At 47.8% G+C, this 24,143-nt stretch overlaps 1 protein-coding gene across 2 annotated transcripts in view; it reads left to right on the forward strand.

Annotated features, from left to right (window-relative positions):
• The window catches only part of efnb3b (ephrin-B3b), a 78,621-nt gene that overhangs the window by 20,764 nt on the left and 33,714 nt on the right, over nucleotides 1–24,143 (forward strand). For both annotated transcript variants that reach the window (XM_072465948.1, XM_072465946.1), the window contains exon 2: nucleotides 23,699–23,988. In XM_072465948.1, the coding sequence (XP_072322049.1) occupies nucleotides 23,699–23,988 (290 nt within the window). The remainder of the gene's footprint in view (nucleotides 1–23,698; nucleotides 23,989–24,143) is intronic.

The raw sequence follows: 24,143 nt of genomic DNA on the forward strand, positions 1-24,143 counted from the left end.
ACATGGTGTATAAGTCTAAACATACTATTACATGGTGTATACGTCCAAACACACTATTACATGGTGTATAAGTCTAAACACACTATTACATGGTGTATAAGTCTAAACACACTATTACATGGTGTATACGTCCAAACACACTATTACATGGTGTATAAGTCTAAACACACTATTACATGGTGTATAAGTCTAAACACACTATTACATGTGTATAAGTCTAAACACACTATTACATGGTGTATAAGCCTAAACACACTATTACATGGTGTATAAGTCTAAACATACTATTACATGGTGTATAAGCCTAAACACACTATTACATGGTGTATAAGTCTAAACATACTATTACATGGTGTATAAGTCTAAACATTCTATTGTGGTAACTTCACGTGGACGCTGCAGACAGGAAGTGGATTTATTATGAAGCACAACATTCAGACTTTAGACACAGTTGTTTGTGTTGTGTTTGCTCATTCACTTGGATATCTAAGGCCAGGAGTGGGAGAGTTAGTTCCCGTGGGTCTTGTTCCAGTGGGTCTTGTTCCAGTGGGTCTTGTTCCCGTGGGTCTTGTTCCAGTGGGTCTTGTTCCAGTGGGTCTTGTTCCCGTGGGTCTTGTTCCAGTGGGTCTTGTTCCAGTGGGTCTTGTTCCAGTGGGTCTTGTTCCAGTGGGTCTTGTTCCAGTGGGTCTTGTTCCAGTGGGTCTTGTTCCAGTGGGTCTTGTTCCCGTGGGTCTTGTTCCAGTGGGTCTTGTTCCAGTGGGTCTTGTTCCAGTGGGTCTTGTTCCCGTGGGTCTTGTTCCAGTGGGTCTTGTTCCAGTGGGTCTTGTTCCAGTGGGTCTTGTTCCAGTGGGTCTTGTTCCAGTGGGTCTTGTTCCAGTGGGTCTTGTTCCAGTGGGTCTTGTTCCAGTGGGTCTTGTTCCAGTGGGTCTTGTTCCAGTGGGTCTTGTTCCCGTGGGTCTTGTTCCAGTGGGTCTTGTTCCAGTGGGTCTTTATGCTGCACTTGTGGCTGTGACCTCCCCTCGCACTGTTGTCTCTGCTGACATTATGGACGCACTCATTTGCAGCTTCATATTGTGGTGGCGATTGGCTCTGGCTGTATAATCCCGAGGCTAATTAAAGCTAAAACACATTATTAGCTGGAGACTTGTGTAAATTAGCATGTACATGAATGGTAATTGCTTCATGCTAGCGCGTGCTGCAGAGTGGCATGGCATTAGTGCACGGAAAGTGATGGGAGGCATTTTTAATTACAGCTAAAAGTTGACTGTAATTTGCTGAAGAAGTCACATGTTGGTGTGGGAAATTTGAGTTTTTCCCCATGATTCAAATGAATGTACAAAGCTTTATATTATATTATATATAGCTTGGTTTCCTGATTTTGTTGTTCCTAGGTAAGTAAACTTTATTTGTATAGTGCTTTTCACAGACAGAGTCACAAAGTGCTTCACACAGTAGTATGTACAAGATTTAGGTGCTTCTTAAAGACACACACAGAGTCCAAAGAATGCAGGAAGAGGAGATCATTCAAAGGTCGGGTGCGACAGCTTTAAAAGATTGGCCCTTTGACCGTTCAAGGGACCATCAGCACATTGTGCCCAGAAGACCTGAGGCTCCACAAACCTGTGGACTAATATTATGCTTGACCATTGCACACTAAGTCTTATTCCAAAATGTATTTTAGTGACGTATCAGGCGGTTTAGTCCAGGTTTGTGGACACATTTTGTCACTGCCTCCTTTAATATACCTTTGTATATTGTATGTTTTTTCACTTCTGTGCCGCAGTGTTGTGAGTTCAAATCTGGCTCTCGACAATTTACTGCATGTCCTTCCCCAGTCACATCCCCATTTCACGCTGCACTGTCCTGTCAAATAAAGCCTACGGGCCAGAAAAGATTGTGCGCTCAATGCCAGCCACCTGGGGGCCCTCAGCAGAACTGCTCAGTGGTGCCCCCTTGATCTCAGCCCAGCTGTAGCTCAGTGGTCCTCTTATGATCTGATGGTAGCCGGTTCGAATCTCACTCCGGTAGAGCGCTCAGATCCACTGACCCACAGGTTGGCGGTGCAATCACAGCTGCCTCAGGTGAATATTGCCATTGTGTCTTTTGGCAAGACACATAACCCGACTCGCCCCCAGTGTCACTTCTGCTGTTTGATTCTGTGTGTGAATGGGTGCATTGATGTAACGTGCTTTAAGTGACTTGAAGGTAGAAAAGCGCAATACAAATGTGCTATAAATAGTGCTATAAATGCACTATAAATGTGACTTATTAAGGTGACTATTTTATACATTTAATTTGGTAAATATTTCATAAATCATGATCCTAAGTTTTCAACAAAAATCCTTAAAAAATCTGCATTTTGGTGCATTATAGATGCAATATTATTTCCGGCCCTGTTTTGGCCCTGCTCCTGCTCTTCTGCAGAACAGGTCCAGGCTCTTCTGTTGCATTAATGAAAACACGATTTAGACATTTGTAAGAAGTTCAGCTAACACGGGACAAATGGTAAATTATTAAATCCCTGCATAAATCAGACTAATTGGATTTGTTTTAAGGCACACAGGGCCATACCTCCAGGCCCACTTCCCAGCACACAATGCTCTTTGCAGAAAACATATTTATTTATGTTGTAAAATATATAGGATAAAGATGTGTAGCCCACCTTAAAGATGTAAGATGATCATTTTCTACTCTCAGATTATGACGCTGCGTCACTCACCTGATATTTGACTTCCATTAATATTCTACTAGTGTCTAATTTTGAAAAACTGATCACGTCGATCGGTCAACCGATCGACGTGATGAGCACCTCTGCTGGGATGGGCACCTCTGCTGGGATGGGCACCTCTGCTGGGATGGGCACCTCTGCTGGGATGGGCACCTCTGCTGGGATGGGCACCTCTGGGATGGGCACCTCTGGGATGGGCACCTCTGCTGGGATGGGCACCTCTGCTGGGATGGGCACCTCTAGGATTTCACCGTCGCCCTCCGAGACAACTGCTGTTGTGATTTTGGCCGTTACAAAATAAATTGAATTTACTTGATTTTTTGTCATAAGCGATCCAAATGCCTCGAAGAGACATTCGCCAAAACAAGATTGTCTCTACAAGTAAACGACGAGCTGCTCTTATGGAGGCAGAAGACTTTGAATTAGTTTTGCATTTGGCAACTGTTAGTTTAACGTTAGGAGTGTTTGTACTTTCTGTGAGGTGTGACAGTTAGGTATGCGACAATACTGGGACAATACTGGGACCATACTTGGACAATACTGGGACAATACTGGGACAATACTGGGACCATACTTGGACAATACTGGGACAATACTGGGACAATGTTGAGACCATACTGGGACAATGCTGGGACCATACTGGGACAATGTTGTGACAATACTGAGACAATGTTGGGACAATACTGGGACAATACTGGGACAATGTTGGGACCATACTGGGACAATGTTGGGACAATACTGGGACAATACTGGGACAATGTTGGGCCAATACTGGGACAATGTTGGGCCAATACTGGGACAATGTTGGGACAATACTGGGACCATACTGGGACAATACTGGGACAATGTTGGGACCATACTGGGACAATGTTGGGCCACTACTGGGACAATACTGGGACAATACTGGGACAATGTTGGGCCAATACTGGGACAAGGTTGGGCCAATACTGGGACAATGTTGGGCCAATACTGGGACAATACTGGGACAATGTTGGGACAATACTGGGACAATGTTGGGACAATACTGGGACAATATTGGGACAATACTGGGACAATACTGAGACAATGTTGGGACAATACTGGGACAATGTTGGGACCATACTGGGACAATGCTGGGACAATACTGGGACAATGTTGGGACCATACTGGGACAATGCTGGGACAATACTGGGACAATGTTGGGACAATACTGAGACAATGTTGGGACCATACTGGGACAATGCTGGGACAATGTTGGGACCATACTGGGACAATGCTGGGACAATGTTGGGACAATACTGAGACAATGTTGGGACCATACTGGGACAATGTTGGGACCATACTGGGACAATACTGGGACAATGTTGGGACAATACTGGGACAATACTGGGACAATGTTGGGACAAAACTGAAATGTGTCACAATGATCATGACCAAAGAATTTGCACTTATCGATCATTCTCTTGTTCAAACATCTGTCCATGGGATTCAGAGGGTTCTGTAGTAGTAGTTCTGTTCTATAGGAAATGACAATTCACAACAAATAATGTTATAAAGTGGCCTCAAAGTGTAACCAATAAACTAAATGTGAAAACAACAATAATCTGGAAAAGAACATCATAGATAAGTAGCTTTTTTGATCATATCTTTGTTGGTGATTTCAATGACATCACAAATGTATCATGAAGAATGATAGTCTTTGTTTTATTGCAATTTACAAATGAGATGATTGTCCCCATGACGATGTAGTGGTACACGGCCCTTTCTCTGGAGGTCACGACCTGGACTCGTGGCTCACAGGTGGTTTCTGCTGAATGCTAAACCTAACTGCGCCTGAACAGAAGGGAGCGGCTAACTCCAGGTGACGCTCGGAGCTGTGTGGGCGGAGCCGAGCCAGCGCCGCATTAGTTCTGCTTCAGACCATGTGTTAATTAGCCAGCTGGGCGCATAGATAATCAGAGACGGTGTGATTAATGCTTGTACACAGTGTGGCGGGCCGTGTGCAGGCGGAGGCGGAGCTCCAGTCTCTGATAAGGACTAATCACAGACTGCAGAGGGTCTGGTCCCACTGAGAATACATCTGACTAAAGGCTTTGGAATCACAGGCACCACAAGTGACACACAACCCCACTTATGATACCAATAAGATCATAACAAGTTTAATATCATTGTGAAGCCTCCAAACCTGGGGCAAAGTGAAGAAGTAGCAACACAAATTATAGAAGCATCTGCTCATTTAAAAGAACTACATTTCAAATCACCCACAATTTTCTCTTGTTTTTTAAACGTTAACAAAAATCCCACAGTGAAATCTTGAACGGGCGTTTAAACATTTTGTAACTAACTAAAAATAATAAGTAAAGAGTAAAACACACTTTTCAAATGCAACAGTTCAGGGAAAATTCAGACAGACAGATTTGTAAGACACAGAGGACCTCGTGAACAGGACGGAAACAACAATTAAACTACAGTTCCACATACAGTACATACAGTACATACAGTACATGCAGTACATACAGTACATACAGTACATACAGTACATACAGTACATGCAGTACATACAGTACATACAGTACATGCAGTACATGCAGTACATACAGTACATACAGTACATACAGTACATGCAGTACATACAGTACATGCAGTACATACAGTACATGCAGTACATACAGTACATACAGTACATGCAGTACATGCAGTACATACAGTACATACAGTACATACAGTACATGCAGTACATACAGTACATACAGTACATACAGTACTTGCAGTACATACAGTACATACAGTACATGCAGTACATACAGTACATGCAGTACATGCAGTACATGCAGTACATGCAGTACATACAGTACATGCAGTAGATGCAGCAGATACAGTAGATACAGTACATGCAGTACATGCAGTACATGCAGTACATGCAGTACATACAGTACATACAGTACATGCAGTACATGCAGTACATACAGTACATGCAGTACATGCAGTACATGCAGTAGATGCAGCAGATACAGTAGATACAGTACATGCAGTACATGCAGTAGATGCAGCAGATACAGTAGATACAGTACATGCAGTACATACAGTAGATACTGCAGATACAGTAGATGCAGTAGATCGATGCTTCATTGATAGTAGTTGACAGTAGATAAAAGAGAATATATCTATTTAAAGTTGTTTTCTAGTCACGGGACACTGGAGCTGTGTTGATGAGGGTTGCTATGGTTACAAGATGTGTGTCCTCTAACATCCTTGTTCTGTAGTGCGGTTAGCATCAAGGGGCTACGTTTGACTCTTCTGTTTTGGTTTTGAATTGGAAGCTGTGACATCATCATCTGGAACAGCTTGACCCTGACCTCCCATTGGTGCAACCTGCAACATCTGATCCTCCTGAGCCAATGGGGGCAGCGGGGTCATGAACGGGGGGCACATACCAGCACATCGCCCCAGTGTTAATCTGCTTTGTCTGACTGTGTGCAGCATCAGCACTCAGCCGTGACCTTTGACCCCTGTCCTGTTTGGTCAGTGTGAAGCATGTGTGTTTGGCCGATGGAGAAAGGTGTTAGGGTCGAGGCAGACTTTATTGTCCTCTGCATTTGACCCGTGTGAGACGTGGCTGAAATTGGAGTAAGCCGGAAACTACTTCCTGTTTCTCCTCAGCTTTTTCTGCATTTATTTCACTTCCGTGCCACGCTTTTACGCCACGTTTGAACCTCTCTCTTTTACCGAGTGCCGTGCAGCTGTTGCTAACGTGCTTTGCTAGCTTGGTTTTGCTCAACATCCAAGTTAAACATTTAAGCACATACGGAAACACAAGTGTTCATTCACAACAAGAGAACTTTCCTATTTGTTCTTACGACTTCTACAAACATGTTTTAAAATGCTTAGTTCTGTTTTCTTGATCTATTAGCAATATTCTATATAAATACTGGGCTCTAAAATGACTGTTCATTCTTTCATTTATTGAACGATAAGTCGATGTGGTAATTACCTGACGAATAATGAAGCCTTTTTTTAAAAATACATTTGATATTTCTGTGAATCAAACCTACAACCATCTGGCTGTAAGGCTTGAGTGAGCTCCTTTCCTCCTCCTGTAGCTGTCACTCCTCCCTCCTTCCCTCCTTCCCTCCTTCTCCTTCTCTCATTCTCTCCTTCTCTTCTTGTCTCCTTCCCTCTTTCCCTCCTGCCCTCCCTCTTTCTCTCCTTCCCTCCTTCTCTCCTGCCCTCCCTTCTTCTCTCCCTCCTTCCCTCCTGCCCTCCCTCCTTCCCTCTCTCCTTCTCTCCTTCCCTCCTGCCCTCCCCCTTCCCTCCCTCCTTCCCTCCCTCCTTCTCTCCTTCCCTCCTGCCCTCCCTCCTTCCCTCCCTCCTTCCCTCCCCCCTTCCCTCCTGCCCTCCCTCCTTCCCTCTCTCCTTCCCTCCCTCCTTCCCTCTCTCCTTCCCTCCCTCCTTCCCTTGCACCAAACACCTCCATGTTTTCCTCCTCGCTGCACCTGCTCACACGCCTCTTCTTTCTTCACCTCCTCCTCTTCCTCTCACACTCACCTCGCTCCTGTCACTCATCCGCGGTTTGCACCTCTGCCAAGAACATTAACAGCCTGCGCTTCATCACGGAGAGATTTCATCCAGATTTAGTGGAAGATTTAGTTTTTTTTTCACAATTTAGTCAAATAATTCTTTTTAGTTTTAGACCAATTTTCGACTCGGAAAATGTCATTCTAATTTAGTTTAAATCCATTTTTAAAGGTACTGTACCTGATTTTTACCTTCCCTAAACCAATTGGGCATCAGTACAGTTAATCCCCCAATTTTGTTTCTGCTTAAACAAAATATCTTTACTTTATAAAGTGAAAAAAGACATAGTAGTACCGTGACCACACTGTGACCAGGCCGTGATTGGCTGATGGGGACAGACAGGTGACCGGAGTCTTCAACAATCTTCCATTTTGAGTTCTGGCTTCCGTGTCCCATATTTAGCAGGTCCTCATGTTAGCGTTAGCATAATGACTTTCCTGGTTCATATTTGACGAGCCGCTCTCCCGCTCGGGTGCAGAGGCCGACTCCCACAGACACTCAAATCCCCAGCAGCGCCTCGGCCCGTTTATGCCTCCATTCAAGCTGTTCTTTATTTATTACACGTGGTTCTTCCCGATGCTAATAGAATACGCCTATGTGAACATGTTTACGCTGCCATGTGGGGACTCCAAGTTTGTTGTGACACATTTAAAGTTTGCTCATTCTTTTATTGCTCATTTGCCTTTGAGCTTTTGTGCTTTGGTATCTCATGTTTTAGAACTTCATATAATGGATCTACTGAAAGCACACATGACTTTATATCAGTCAGGCGTTCTCTCATCTGGAATTGCGTTCAAACTCCATCTACTGGCAGCAGAGGGAACTACAAAGAGGAGGTAACCAAAGCTGGCTCGCCCCGACGAGCTGTGATGTAGCACACGTGATGAATGAGACCTCTAGAGCTTCACCTTTGACATCACAACATGGAATAGAGTCTATTTTCTGAGGCTCAGGATTCAAACAAGCGTGAATGAAGCTAAATGCACTGGTTCTGATGAGGGAGTAATCTAAACTAAAACCTTTCTCATCATTAGGTTACTCAAAGTTGTCATTTGTTCCTTCATGTTTGAGTAATCGTGTATTGTCCTGCAACTGAGAGGCTGGAGTGCTCAGAAAAATCCTGTTTTTACCTACCCCCTACCCCCCCCCAAGATAATTTTAAAAAGAAAGAAAAGTGAAGACATGTAGAGTTCTAAAATGTCAAATCTGCTGTTTGTTACAGTGAAATGTCACTATGAAGAGGCGGGGCTTATCAGTAGTGCAGTTTTGAACAGGAAGTCAATGGACCTGTTTCTATTATCAAGCCGCTTTAGAGCTTTATTACGGCTTAAAATGAGCAAAATGTAAAATGATTCTACTTATGCTATAGTTCAATGCTAAGTACAATATGTCTCCTTTAAAGTTAACGTTAGCTTCTAGAAGACAAATGCAAGTTTATGGAACGAAGTTGCTCAAACAAGCTCGATTCAACGCCCAAAATCACAAGTTGTCTCGAAGGGCGACAGTGAAAAAGGAATTAAACAATGTCCGTGGGGACGAGGGGCCATGTCCCAGGGTCCCCTGTCCTTAGACACATGTCCCAGAGTCCTCTGTCCTTAGACCCTCCTTCTCGGCCAGGAAAAACTACCAAACCTCCTTGATAAAAAGTATAAACCTGGAGGAGTTCCACATGAAGGAGAGATCTGACTCTCACAGACGAGAGAGAGAGAGGAGCTGGAGCCACTCAGGAGGAGAACTGGTTCTTCAGGAGGAGAACCTGTGTGTCTGTGTGTGTGTGTATGTGTGCGTGTGCGAGAGTGTGTGTGTTTGTTTGTGTGTGTGTTTGTTTGTTTGTGTGTGTTTGTGAGTGTGTGTGTGTTTGTTTGTGTGTGTGTTTGTTTGTGTGTGTGTGTTTGTTTGTGTGTGTGTGTGTGTGTGTTTGTTTGTGTGTGTGAGTGTGTTTGTTTGTGTGTGTGTTTGTGTGTGTGTGTGTGTGTGTGTGTGTGCGAGTGTGTGTGTTTGTTTGTGTGTGTTTGTGAGTGTGTGTGTGTTTGTTTGTGTGTGTGTGTTTGTTTGTGTGTGTGTGTGTGTGTTTGTTTGTGTGTGTGAGTGTGTTTGTTTGTGTGTGTGTTTGTGTGTGTGTGTGTGTGTGTGTGCGAGTGTGTGTGTTTGTTTGTGTGTGTGTGTGTGTGTGTGAGTGTGTTTGTTTGTGTGTGAGTGTGTGTGTTTGTTTGTGTGTGAGTGTGTGTGTGTGTGTGTGTGTTTGTGTGTTTGTGTGTGAGTGTGTGTGTGTTTGTGTGTGTGTGAGTGTGTTTGTGTGTGTGTGTGTGTGAGTGTGTGTGTGTGTGTGTGTGTGTTTGTGTGTTTGTGTGTGAGTGTGTGAGTGTTTGTGTGTTTGTGTGTGAGTGTGTGTGTGTGTGTGTGTGTGTGAGTGTGTGTGTGTGTGTGTGTGTGTTTGTGTGTTTGTGTGTGAGTGTGTGTGTGTTTGTGTGTGTGTGAGTGTGTTTGTGTGTGTGTGAGGCAGAGTGAGTAATAGAGCTAAAGTCCTTATCTGTCACCAGAGAGCTGGCTGCCTCGCACACGGCTGTCAATCATCCGACCCGGGAGACAAACAGACGCTTCAAACGGAGAAAGAGAGAGAGAGAGAGCGAGAGAGGTGGAGGAGGAGAGGATGGGAGGATGGAGAGCCAGGTGCACCAGGGAGCGGCAGGGCAAGGACAAAGGGGTTGGGATGAAAGGAGGGAAAGAGAAGAGAGAGTTCTGGTAATTCATTCAGTGCAGTGTCTTGGGCCGGCCCCAGGTAAAGAGCAACTTTAAAGGTGCTTTGAAAATGTTTTTTCTATTGTTGAAAAAGTCTTGGTTTTCTGTGACTTTTAAACAGGCAGAATAAATGTCCTCCGTAAAACAATTAGATTTCTGCGTGTATGATGAAGACGGTCCTTCAAATGAGAAAAAAGAAGAAAAAGAAAAGAAAAAGTCCTCATTGTTGACAAAAAAACAGAGGAGGCTTAAAGATGGTATGAACAATTTTTTTCAGCAATTTTTTTTTATCATGTTTCCTCGTGGCGTGGATAAATCATTTGTCCTGCCACGTATCAATCATAAAACGCACCTACCGCTCACCTGCAGCCGCGTGCAGTTCGTCCCCACGTTTCCGCGTGTCTAAGCGCATGGATCTATCATAATATAGTTCCCTCAGTGTACGGGGCAAAATGAAGACGGAGAAAGACAGTTCGAGCTGACGCAGAAGTGGACAGAAATCTACGGGAGACGAGAGATGTGATGCGCTCCGTTGCGCTAATAAACAAACGCACGTGTGTGTTGTATCAGTCCACACGGGGGAGTGCGCGTGCGCACTTCCGCCTGCGTTCTCAAATCGCCGAAAAATCGTCCATACCGCCTTTAAGTCTCGGTTTGATTGACACCAAAGGTGTAACATCGTCTTCACAATATCATGTACAATATCATGTACAATATCATGTACAATATCATGTACAATATCATGTACAATCAGCCTAAGTGATGACAAAGGAAAGTGAGGGACCTGGAGCGCTGCCTGATCTGTGTCACATCAACTTTAGCGGGATTTTAGCTCTGTTTATATGCATTCTTTGGCTTTTACGGATCTACCTGCCCCACATGTGCACAACCTGCTCCACATGTGCACAACCTGCTCCACATGTGCACAACCTGCCCCAAATGTTCACAACCTGTCCCACATGTGCACACCCTGTGCACAATCTACCCCACATTTGCACAACCTGCCCCAAATGTGCATAAGTCTGTCCCACAAGTGCAAACCCTGATCACATTCTGTCCCACATGTGCACAACCTGCCCCACATTTGCACAACCTTTCTCACATGTGCACATCCTGCCCCAATGTGCACAAAATGACCCACATGTGCACAAGCTGTCCCAAATGTGCACAACATGACCCACATGTGCACAATGTGCATGGTTTTGTTCCGCTCTCTGGTTAGTTTGTGTTCACAAAACCCAAACAAACAGAAGTGTATCGTGAATGCACAACTTTTCTGCTTATTTGAAATTTTACTGCTTTGCAACAATTCAGAATTTCGCCGTTAATGAGCAAATGTCACAAAAATCTCAAATCGTCATGGAGACAAACCGGTGATGTTCTGTGGAATAGAAACAGGTTAAATGCTAACCTGGCTCTGACAGACGCATATGTGCATCACTCTGGACTGAGTTTACTCCATATCACTCTGGACAGACTCTGGCTGAAAGCGGTCAAGAAAAGGTGGAACGGCCATGATGAATACTTGAATCTGATTGGTCAAAGCGTCACAACAGGAACGAGCCGAGAAATCAAACTGTTCAATCCAGAGAAAAGCACAGACTTCTTCCTCGTCCTCAAATACACAAAACCCTCGTAAATCTACTTAAACAGTACTTCTGTCCTCTTCACCATGTTTATTTAGATCTGTCCTTTTGACTCCGCCCCACTCAGCGACCCGGCTCAAACCTCATGACGGGACACGGGCCAGATGGATTCTCAAGAGTTTGTCAGAAATATCGTCAGAATTCATCTGTGACCCATGGCTCATCCCCTGCACCCCTGTTAAAGCTCTGCTGTGACACATGAGCAGTGTTCCTTGTGTTTGTCCCTGTAGACTAATGTGTCCTCTGCATTTGACCCATTAAACCTGCTGCAGAGCTCCCAGTTCAACCAGTCCAGGTCCCAGAGCCCGTCCAAACAGCTACTCCCACCACCATCAGACGGTCTGGTGCTCCATGTCCAGGCTGACCGAGCACGTCTTTCAGGGGCGGGGCCTGACCGAGCACGTCTTTCAGGGGCGGGGCCTGACCGAGCACATCTTTCAGGGGCGGGGCCTGACCAAGCACGTGTTTCAGGGGCGCAGCAGCCTCAGCCCGACACACTTGCAGAGGAAAGGGAGAAAAGTTGAACCCTCAAATGGTTTGCAGATGCGTTCTGCTGCAGCCCGAGTTCCAGAGGCCTGTGGGCAGAGCCAGAGAGAGAAGGCAGGTCCCATTTCAAACGCTCGGATTAAACATGTGGGGCCCCATGCGCAGCTCTGTGTGCAGGCCCACTCCAAGAACTGTGCCCTGGGGCCTTTATGGAAATACTGCTAGTTCTACTTTTCCCTCTTTCACAGAAGAAGCTGCTTTCATACTGATGCTGTCTGGGAGGATGTAGTAGTGCTGAAACAAATACTGAAGCTTCTGCCGTCACGTTGGCCTGGAATGTTCCGCAGTGTGACAGAATCTTTCATTGATTCCATTTTTTACAATAAATACTCGGATTGTCAGATTGTCGCCATGGAGATTGCAAAGTTTGATGCCATTTTGTTTCAGAGCCTCCGTCTACAGTGGCCCACGTATCAAAAGTGTCTTGTAAAAGCAGAAGTGTGTGATTAAAGTCTTCTTCTGATGGCGTGCGAGCGTGTGAGAACGAGACACTGTGGACACTTTGGGGGGAGAGCTGATTGGCTGATGAGTTAGACAGCTTTTAATACCTGCTTCATTCCAATTATTTGTCTGTAAAGAGAATCCGTGCATTTGACAGGTTTAACTCCGTCTGCGCCTGAACTTTGTCATGGAGTCCTTGAGCAAGACACTTGGCTAACATCTCCTGCGTGAAGGAAGGGCATCTGACGTAAAAGTGTGCCACTCGTCCGCTCCGCAGCAAAGAGAGGGAGAGAAAGAGAGAAAGAATCTGTTTTCAATTTTCATTTTTGTGGTTGTTCAGACGGATGAAGCGGAGCTGAGAACACACAGTGAGAGGCTGTTTCTGGACCTTTGACGATTTATTCATCGTTTTGCTCTGAAATGTATCAGAAGTGCTAGTTTCTCCGCTACATTTGAGTAAAAGTTTGAGTTGCTCTTCCCACTGTTATAAAGACTTATTCTGGAGGGTTTGAGTAGTGTCAGCGATCGACTTGTTTTACAGACTTTATTCTGACAAACACACTGGACAACACAGTAATACGTCATTCATGTCGTTAGTGTCTATTTTAGTCCTTCACCACGATCATATTTCCAATGTAACTTTTACCCTAGAATAAGCATATTATAACTTTTGTCATGGAGCTAAATAAACAATAGCTCCATCAAACGTTTTCCTCTTTTCCCTAAATGAAAACTGTTTCTATCCATTTTAAAATAGTTCATCCTGACTTTTGAAAGGAAGTGCTTTTCTTGGAGCCTCTTGCGCTGCTCTTCAGACAGATTTCAATATTATTTCATGTTTTCTCCTGAACATTGGGTGAAAGCTGGAGAGGAGGGATCTGCTTCCACCTGGACACGGCCTCAGTTTGTTTGTGAGTTCCCCGAGTTTCCCATGAATATTCCTGTGCAACATAAGGAGTGTCGGGGTCACTCCTCTGGCCCCTGACCTCTGTCCAGACTGACCAACATATCCACTCTTCAAACTGTCTGACACAATTATACTTTCTTTTGCTGTGCCATACTTAATGTCCACATAGAGATGGGCCCCGTGTATCAGGTGATGATTACAGCTGATATTTGGCCCTTGGGCCCTAAACCTGCCGGGGCCCATGTTTAGTGCGGGCCAACCTGCTGCCGACAGGACATGGGGTTCAGCTTCCTGTTCAACGCAACATTTTGAGGACTTTTTTACCATTCAAAAGATATAATATTTATTTTCAAATTCTGAATTGCGAGGATATGAACGGTTAAATAAACCGCAGAGTCGCTAGCGTTAGCCGCTTAGCTTAGCATGCGATCACAGTCACATGGCACGTGGAGGAAGCGCACTATAAAGTCTGTAATGAGGGTCAGGGGCCGAGGGTGGACATTCGCCACAGATACACATACACTGCACAGAATGTGACCGGACACAGGTCTGTGGGCGGGCGAGCCTCTCGTGAACCCAAATTATATAATTAGAGGAAAATAATTGATATTGCCCAGAATATTGAGTTTCTCTGTCAGTCAGTTTCATGGATCTGTTGAGAATGATTTCCACAAATAGTTTTTCCTTTTGAAACATTTGGCCCATTTGACTCTTCTACTGCTTTACTCCAGTACATTTCTACACTGGGGGGTGACCACTGGGGGTCACCACTGGGGGTCACCACTGGGGGTGACCACTGGGGGTGAGGGAGGCGCTGTGGCCCAGGTCAGCAAGGCCAACAGCTCTCACTGAGAAAATGAGCCTGACCAGCTCCTGCTGTGGGGTCGCCCTGCCCCCTCCAGGGTCACCACGCACCCCCCACACTCCCTGGTCCCTGGTGCTTTGAGCGTGTGACCCCACAAAAGCACTGTTGTCCAGGACGGAGGAGGAGAGAGTGATTCCACCGGGACAAAGGTCCAGGCTTCACTCTGTGAACTGTAGAACTGCTGCTTTTACCTCACGCACTTTAGGGTTTGTTCAAATGTAAAGTGCATTATAAATGAGAAGTCATATTCTTATTAAAGACAATCATTAGCATTAGAATATCCTCGACTTAATTTGTTAATCATAATAATACACATATTATCACATACTTTAACTGCTCTCTCCTGGGGGCCCCACAGAAAAAGGGTTGGGGTTTTTCTCTGTGTATATTTTATGTTTGTTTCAATTGTTTTATGTTAGTAAAAAAAATAGTAAAAAAAACCCTATCTTTGAGAGCTGTGTCCAGAGCAGACCCCCCTACAGTAACCCCCTCCCCCCCTCTCTCTCTCTCTCCCCTCCTCTCTCTCTCTCTCTCTCCCCTCTCTCTCTCTCCCCCCTCTCTCTCTCCCTCTATCTCTCTCCCCCCCTCTCTCTCTCCCCCCCTCTCTCTCCCTCTCTCTCTCCCCCCTCTCTCTCTCTCCCCCCTCTCTCTCCCTCCCCCCCTCTCTCTCTCCCCCCCTCTCTCTCTCTCTCTCTCTCCCCCCTCTCTCTCTCTCCCCCCTCTCTCTCCCTCCCCCCCTCTCTCTCTCTCTCTCTCCCCCCTCTCTCCCTCCCCCTCTCTCTCCCTCCCCCTCTCTCTCTCTCTCCCCTCCTCTCTCTCTCTCTCTCTCTCCCCTCCCCTCCTCTCTCTCTCTCTCCCCTCTCCCTCTCTTTCTCTCCCCCTCTCTCTCTCTCTCTCCCCTCCCCTCCTCTCTCTCTCTCTCCCCTCTCCCTCTCTCTCTCTCCCCCCTCTCTCTCTCCCCCCTCTCTCTCTCCCTCTATCTCTCTCCCCCCCTCTCTCTCTCCCCCCCTCTCTCTCCCTCTCTCTCTCCCCCCTCTCTCTCTCTCCCCCCTCTCTCTCCCTCCCCCCCTCTCTCTCTCCCCCCCTCTCTCTCTCTCTCTCTCTCTCTCTCTCCCCCCTCTCTCTCTCTCCCCCCTCTCTCTCCCTCCCCCCCCTCTCTCTCTCTCTCTCCCCCCTCTCTCCCTCCCCCTCTCTCTCCCTCCCCCTCTCTCTCTCTCTCTCTCTCTCTGTGTTAGTCTGTCTCTTTGTTTTGGACACATACAGCGTCTGACTCCTCCACTTTATTTTCACCACATTTTCCAGCAGCTCTGCACCTGCCCATGGCGCTTGTTTGGGCACCCCTCCTCTTCCCCCCCCCCCCCCCTCTCTCTCTCTCTCTCTCTCTCTCTCTCTCTCTCGCACCTTCCACTCCTTCTTACATCCCTTTCTCTCTCTCTAAGTAACGCTTTCATTTTGCTTTCTTTGTTCGGCGTTCCATTCTGCATTGCAGCTCATCTGTGTGACTCAGGGGCACCGTCAGATAGCACCATCACAATGCGTCACAGAGGGAGTCAAAGGTGCCTGTTTTTCCTCCCATCATGGAGCGAGGAGAGAGGAGAGGAGCCATGTTTGGATGTGGGTGGCTGGATTTAGGCAAACTGGCTGGTGGAAGTAGTGTTTGTATGGGCTTGTGTTCCCCCGGCAACGCCCACGTACCCCGATCTGAGCCGGGTTTGTTCGAATAAGAGCGTGCCGTGTGCAAACAGCATGTTGGTTTACCGAGAGTAATTAAACACGGAGGGAATAGAACCGTTGTGTCGGCTGTAGCTGTGGAGTGAGTCTGGAGCTGCACATATCACAGTCACATCTCGAAGACTGTAATTATTTAGAATCAGAAAAGGTTTATTTCCTTTGTCAATGGTGATTTGGTGCAACATAAAACAATGAACAATGATAAAAACAACATGTATAAGTCAAAGAGAAAAACAATTTAAATCTGCTATAGGATAAAAATAAAAATAGGCTTAATATGTACACAAAATGTACAGTTGAATTTACACATGTAGTGCAGAAAGTGAACAGTGAGTGATTAATGATGGTTAAAGTGACAGTGTTTAAGAAGTGTTCATGAGTCCAACAGCAGAGGGAGAGAAACTGTTCTTATGGAGGGAGGTTCTGGTCCTGATGGACCGTGGGGCCTCCTGTCTGAGGGGAGTGGCCTCCTGTCTGAGGGGAGTGGCCTCCTGCCTGAGGGGAGTGGCCTCCTGCCTGAGAGGAGTGGCCTCCTGCCTGAGGGGAGTGGCCTCCTGCCTGAGGGGAGTGGCCCAAATAGTCCATGTCCAGGGTGAGAAGGGTCGGCTGTGATCCCACCTGTTCGTCAGATATGGAAGTCTGCAGCAGATCACCTTCTCATCAGAGGGTGCTGTAGTCTCTGTTTGTCCCTGGCTGTGGCTCCAGCGCACCACACGGTGATGGAGGAGGTGATGGAGGAGGTGATGGAGGAGGTGATGGAGGAGGTGATGGAGGAGGTGAGGATGGACTCAATGATGGCCGTGTAGAACTGCACCATCATCTGCGCTGTCAGCTTGTCTCTCCTCAGCTGCTGCAGGAAGTACATCCTCTGCTGGGCCTTCTTGATGAGGAGCTGATGGTGGCTCCCACTTGAGGTCCCGGGTGATGGTGGGCTCCCACTGGAGGTCCCGGGTGATGGTGGCTCCCACTTGAGGTCCCGGGTGATGGTGGGCTCCCACTGGAGGTCCCGGGTGATGGTGGGCTCCCACTTGAGGTCCCGGGTGATGGTGGGCTCCCACTTGAGGTCCCGGGTGATGGTGGCTCCCACTTGAGGTCCCGGGTGATGGTGGGCTCCCACTTGAGGTCCCGGGTGATGGTGGGCTCCCACTTGAGGTCCCGGGTGATGGTGGCTCCCACTTGAGGTCCCGGGTGATGGTGGGCTCCCACTGGAGGTCCCGGGTGATGGTGGCTCCCACTTGAGGTCCCGGGTGATGGTGGCTCCCACTTGAGGTCCCGGGTGATGGAGGTGCAGAGGCAGCAGAGGGAGTCCACAGTGGTGATGGGGGTGGTAAAAGATCTATGAAGAATAAGATATAATGTTGTTGAAAAGACCACGTTCACTTTGCAAAAGATCGGTCCAGTTGACAGGACAATCTTTGTGTTATTGCAATATTATATATTATATCAAGTTGTGATTATTGTTACTTTTGTGATTGTTTAGCCTTAGATATGGGTGAATCGTACTTTGTTTATGTTGTTGCTTGATTGCTGAAATGAAAGACATGTTCTTGAATGCAGCAGCTGCATTATACAATTCAAACGCTGCTATCAGGAGCGCTGCAGACGGACAAGTGAGTGTTGAGTGACGTTTAAGTGGCCTTGGACGTCCGGCTGTGGACCACAGCCGACATTTGAGCAAAGAGATTTAAGATTCAATTAGCTTCAGGGAAATAGATTGGTTTGGTCTTTGCAACTACTGAACAAAATATAATCAAAATAGTAAATACTCTTTTTGTATAACTTTTTGTATATGGAATTCCATTTACGTACAATGTTATGCTATGCTAACCAAGTAGAAACACGCAGAATAGGACATGTTAGAGCCATACGAGCCACCTCCGGCCTCCTGCTGGTGCCAGAGTCAGGACTAAACATGGACCGGCCTCCTGCTGGTGCCAGAGTCAGGACTAAACATGGGCCGGCCTCCTGCTGGTTCCAGAGTCAGGACATAACATGGACCGGCCTCCTGCTGGTTCCAGAGTCAGGACATAACATGGACCGGCCTCCTGCTGGTGCCAGAGTCAGGACTAAACATGGACCGGCCTCCTGCTGGTTCCAGAGTCAGGACTAAACATGGACCGGCCTCCTGCTGGTTCCAGAGTCAGGACTAAACATGGACCGGCCTCCTGCTGGTGCCAGAGTCAGGACTAAACATGGACCGGCCTCCTGCTGATGCCAGAGTCAGGACTAAACATGGACCGGCCTCCTGCTGGTGCCAGAGTCAGGACTAAACATGGACCGGCCTCCTGCTGGTGCCAGAGTCAGGACTAAACATGGACCGGCCTCCTGCTGGTTCCAGAGTCAGGACATAACATGGACCGGCCTCCTGCTGGTGCCAGAGTCAGGACATAACATGGACCGGCCTGAGAAACCCTGGCTGTTTTGTTTAAATATTTGTCAATGTGAAATGTTTTTTCCTGTGATTATACTGACTTATGATGATAAAGAAAAATAGGGAAGAAGTTCTTGTGTCTTTTTTCTGACAGTGTATTTCCACACGTGAGCTGCAGGGGGAGCTCTATCGCCATAGTTACTTAGTTCTGCTTTAAATCCTTTAAACTGACAACAGTCCCATTTTCTTAATGATGGCACCACTTTCTGAGGCTGTCGTGAAAAGGTAATTATATTTATACTGACAGAGAAGATATTGAAATTTGTGCACATTTTTGTTTGACTTGGGTCAATTATAGAGATATGAACCATAAACCAGGTCAATCTGACTCTGACCTGACTTAAAGGATAAACATTCCTGCTCATGACATCACACCTGTCGTTCTATGGTGGAATCTGCTGTTGAACAGTCAGATTGACCTGTTTTATGGTTCATATCTCTGATATTACCAGCTCCAAAGCCGTGATTGTTGGCAGATGAAAGGACTTCAAACTGTGAGATTCATAAGGAACGTTTGTGGAGCCGATCCCAAACAAATAATGATAAAGCTCAATGTTTGTGGGTTTCTATTTTGGATATTTCCTTCAAAAACAGTTAATCTCCCACAGATTTACAACGCGCTCGCCAACAATCTGACATTTTGACATCAGCACATTTTCCAAGGTGAACGCGACCCATTGGTGCAAGGCCTAACCTGCCTCGCATGTGGCCCAGTATGGCCTACCCTGCCTCGCATGTGGCCCAGCATGGCCTACCCTGCCTCGCATGTGGCCCAGCATGGCCTACCCTGCCTCGCATGTGGCCCAGTATGGCCTAACCCACCTCGCATGTGGCCCAGCATGGCCTACCCTGCCTCGCATGTGGCCCAGCATGGCCTACCCTGCCTCGCATGTGGCCCAGTATGGCCTAACCCACCTCGCATGTGGCCCAGCATGGCCTACCCTGCCTCGCATGTGGCCCAGCATGGCCTAACCTGCCTCGCATGTGGCCCAGTATGGCCTAACCTGCCTCGCATGTGGCTCAGCATGGCCTAACCTGCCTCGCATGTGGCCCAGTATGGCCTAACCTGCCTCGCATGTGGCTCAGCATGGCCTAACCTGCCTCGCATGTGACCCAGTATGGCCTAACTTGCCTCGCATGTGGCCCAGTATGGCCTAACCTGCCTCGCATGTGGCCCAGCTGCAGGTCCATATCTCCAAACACTCCTTTGACTAACAAAAGCCTGACAGAGTTGGCTCTTATCTCAGAGCTGCTGGAGCGGCACCCGGCTCTCTGACATGGGAAAAGATTAGGAATTGGAAATAGAAATGATGTATTTGTAAATGAGGTAACCGTTTTGGTTTAGGCTCCACCTGCTGGTCTCCATGGAGATGTTATTGTCTTAACCCTAATCCTGCAATATTACCCGTATGGCATTAAACTTATCTAACTCACACTTCTTCAATGGCAAGGTGTGGTTCCCTGTAAATTGCTGCTGTAACACTCACAGATAAGTTAGCTCCATCTTAGCGTGAGACCTCAGAGGAATGGCTAACTCTTTAGATCCATCTTAGCGTGAGACCTCAGAGGAATGGCTAACTCTTTAGATCCATCTTAGCGTGAGACCTCAGAGGAATGGCTAACTCTTTAGCTCCATCTTAGCGTGGGACTTCAGAGGAATGGCTAACTCTTTAGCTCCATCTTAGCGTGGGACCTCAGAGGAATGGCTAACTCTTTAGCTCCATCTTAGCGTGGGACCTCAGAGGAATGGCTAACTCTTTAGCTCCATCTTAGCGTGGGACTTCAGAGGAATGGCTAACTCTTTAGCTCCATCTTAGCGTGAGACCTCAAAGGAATGGCTAACTCTTGAGCTCCATCTTAGCGTGGGACTTCAGAGGAATGGCTAACTCTTTAGCTCCATCTTAGCATGGGACTTCAGAGGAATGGCTAACTCTTTAGCTCCATTTTAGCATGGGACTTCAGAGGAATGGCTAACTCTTTTGCTCCATCTTAGCGTGAGACCTCAAAGGAATGGCTAACTCTTTAGCTCCATCTTAGCGTGGGACTTCAGAGGAATGGCTAACTCTTTACCTCCATCTTAGCGTGAGACCTCAGAGGAATGGCTAACTCTTTAGCTCCATCTTAGCGTGAGACCTCAAAGGAATGACTAACTCTTTAGCTCCATCTTAGCGTGAGACCTCAAAGGAATGGCTAACTCTTTAGCTCCATCTTAGCGTGAGACCTCAGAGGAATGGCTAACTCTTTAGCTCCATCTTAGCGTGAGACCTCAGAGGAATGGCTAACTCTTTAGCTCCATCTTAGCGTGAGACCTCAAAGGAATAGCTAACTCTTTAGCTCCATCTTAGCGTGGGACTTCAGAGGAATGGCTAACTTTTTAGCTCCATCTTAGCGTGGGACCTCAGAGGAATGGCTAACTCTTTAGCTCCATCTTAGCGTGGGAATTCAGAGGAATGGCTAACTCTTTAGCTCCATCTTAGCATGGGACTTCAGAGGAATGGCTAACTCTTTAGCTCCATCTTAGCATGGGACTTCAGAGGAATGGCTAACTCTTTAGCTCCATCTTAGCATGGGACTTCAGAGGAATGGCTAACTCTTTAGCTCCATCTTAGCATGGGACTTCAGAGGAATGGCTAACTCTTTTGCTCCATCTTAGCGTGAGACCTCAAAGGAATGGCTAACTCTTTAGCTCCATCTTAGCGTGAGACCTCAGAGGAATGGCTAACTCTTTAGCTCATGTTTGGTTGCTCTCATCATCTGGACACTGTTTTAGACACTGTCTTTCGTGACCACAATTGTTGCCTCTGGTTATTAATCAAATCCATATTTGGCATGTTTTCTTCTGACCTCGCCTGCTCGATGGGTTCATGAGATTTTTGTGATTTCACAAGCTCTTGAGAATTCATCTTGTTAGGCGAAACCAGTGGTAAACGGGCCAATCACATAGCATCTAGGATCCACATGTGGGACTGGAGCCAATTACAGAGCAGCATTGTGGTTTGGTCAAAACAACCCAAACCATCATGGCGGCGCTGACCGTTCTTCTGACCGTTTTAGCAGAAACGATTATTATTATTTTGCTTTTCAAAAACGTGCATACAATGGCACTGAGGCCATGTTTCCTGTAACCCGACCGACCTGGATTTCAAAATAAAGAAGACTTGACCTTAAACATTTTATCGCATATTTACCGACCGCTTCGAGAATGTCAAATTGTGAGAGAAAATCCAAAAGCTGCGGGAAAAAAATCATCTGTGGAGATCGTAAGATATGGAAATCGTTTTACCTACGGCGCATCCATATTTGCAGATGCTCATGTGTGGTCAGCGTGCAGAGCGGCTGCCATGGCGACAGGCACACCCGGTGTTTCAGCGCGACTGTCGAAAAGTGCTCACATCATCAAGCGACGATAAGAAAAATAGTGAACGTAGAGCTCACCGAACACGCGCGCAGGGCGACTAGACCACGGCGACTAGACCACGGCGACTAGACCACGGCGACTAGACCACGGCGACTAGACCACGCGACTAGACCACGGCGACTAGACCACGGCGACTAGACCACGCGACTAGACCACGCGACTAGACCACGCGACTAGACCACGCGACTAGACCACGCGACTAGACCACGCGACTAGACCACGCGACTAGACCACGGCGACTAGACCACGCGACTAGACCACGCGACTAGACCACGGCGACTAGACCACGCGACTAGACCACGCGACTAGACCACGGCGACTAGACCACGCGACTAGACCACGGCGACTAGACCACGGCGACTAGACCAGGCGACTAGACCACGACGACTAGACCACGCGATTAGACCACGCGACTAGACGACGGCGACTAGACCACGCGACTAGACCACGGCGACTAGAGAACGCGACTGGACCACGCGACTAGACCACGGCGACTAGACCACGCGACTAGAGAACGCGACTAGACCTCGCGACTAGACCACGCGACTAGACCACGGCGACTAGAGAACGCGACTAGACCACGCGACTAGACCATGGCGACTAGAGAACGCGACTAGACCACGCGACTAGACCACGGCGACTAGACCACGGCGACTAGAGAACGCGACTAGACCACGCGACTAGACCACGGCGACTAGAGAACGCGACTAGACCACGCGACTAGACCACGGCGACTAGACCACGGCGACTAGAGAACGCGACTAGACCACGCGACTAGACCACGGCGACTAGACCACGGCGACTAGAGAACGCGACTAGACCACGCGACTAGACCACGCGACTAGACCACGCGACTAGACCACGCGACTAGACCACGGCGACTAGACCACGGCGCAGGGTCCGCAACAGTAATGACTAAAAAGTTGTCTGCTAACGGCTCTTTTCCTGTGGTTGGTTAGTTTAGATGTAGAACTATGTCATTCAGTGTCTGCACCAATAAGAACACTTCAATGTGAAGCGCTGACTTCTGAGAAAAGAAAACTGTGCCAGGATTTTACACACCACACACAGCTCCTCACACGGCTCCTCACACACGGCTCCTCACACGGCTCCTCACACACGGCTCCTCACACGGCTCCTCACACGGCTCCTCACACACGGCTCCTCACACACGGCTCCTCACACGGCTCCTCACACACGGCTCCTCACACGGCTCCTCACACACGGCTCCTCACACGGCTCCTCACACTGCTCCTCACACACGGCTCCTCACACACGGCTCCTCACACTGCTCCTCACACTGCTCCTCACACACGGCTCCTCACACACGGCTCCTCACACGGCTCCTCACACACGGCTCCTCACACACGGCTCCTCACACGGCTCCTCACACTGCTCCTCACACACGGCTCCTCACACACGGCTCCTCACACGGCTCCTCACACACTGCTCCTCACACACGGCTCCTCACACACGGCTCCTCACACTGCTCCTCACACTGCTCCTCACACTGCTCCTCACACACGGCTCCTCACACACGGCTCCTCACACGGCTCCTCACACACTGCTCCTCACACGGCTCCTCACACACGGCTCTTCACACGGTTCTTCACACGGCTCCTCACATGGTTCTTCACACAGCTCCTCACACGGCTCCTCACATGGCTCTTTCTTCTTCCTCTGCTCTTTCAGGTTCCGTGACGACAAAGGCTACGTCCTGTACCCTCAGATCGGGGACAGACTGGACCTGATCTGCCCCCCGCTGGACACAGTTCGCTCCACCCCGGAGTACGAGTTCTACAAGCTGTACCTGGTGTCGTCCCGGGACCAGGCTGACCGCTGCGAGGTGACCGGCACGCCCAACATCGTGCTGACCTGTGACGAGCCCACACGTGAGCGCCGCTTCACCATCAAGTTCCAGGAGTTCTCACCGAACCTGTGGGGCCACGAGTTCAAGAGCATGCACGACTACTACATCATCGGTGAGTTTGGGCTGCACGCTGCTGTCGCCGGGGGTTATGGTCACTTATGGTCACTTATGGTCAGGACACGCCCCTACATGGGAGGACACGCCCCTACATGGGATGTACCACCGGAACATAACTGACAAAATAGACGACTGTTATCAGGTTAAGAC

This window comes from Eucyclogobius newberryi, unplaced genomic scaffold (genome assembly GCF_026437365.1).
Source record: "Eucyclogobius newberryi isolate DKJ021-1_F unplaced genomic scaffold, fEucNew1.0.hap1 SCAF_51, whole genome shotgun sequence".
Classification (NCBI taxonomy): Eukaryota; Metazoa; Chordata; class Actinopteri; order Gobiiformes; family Gobiidae; genus Eucyclogobius; species Eucyclogobius newberryi.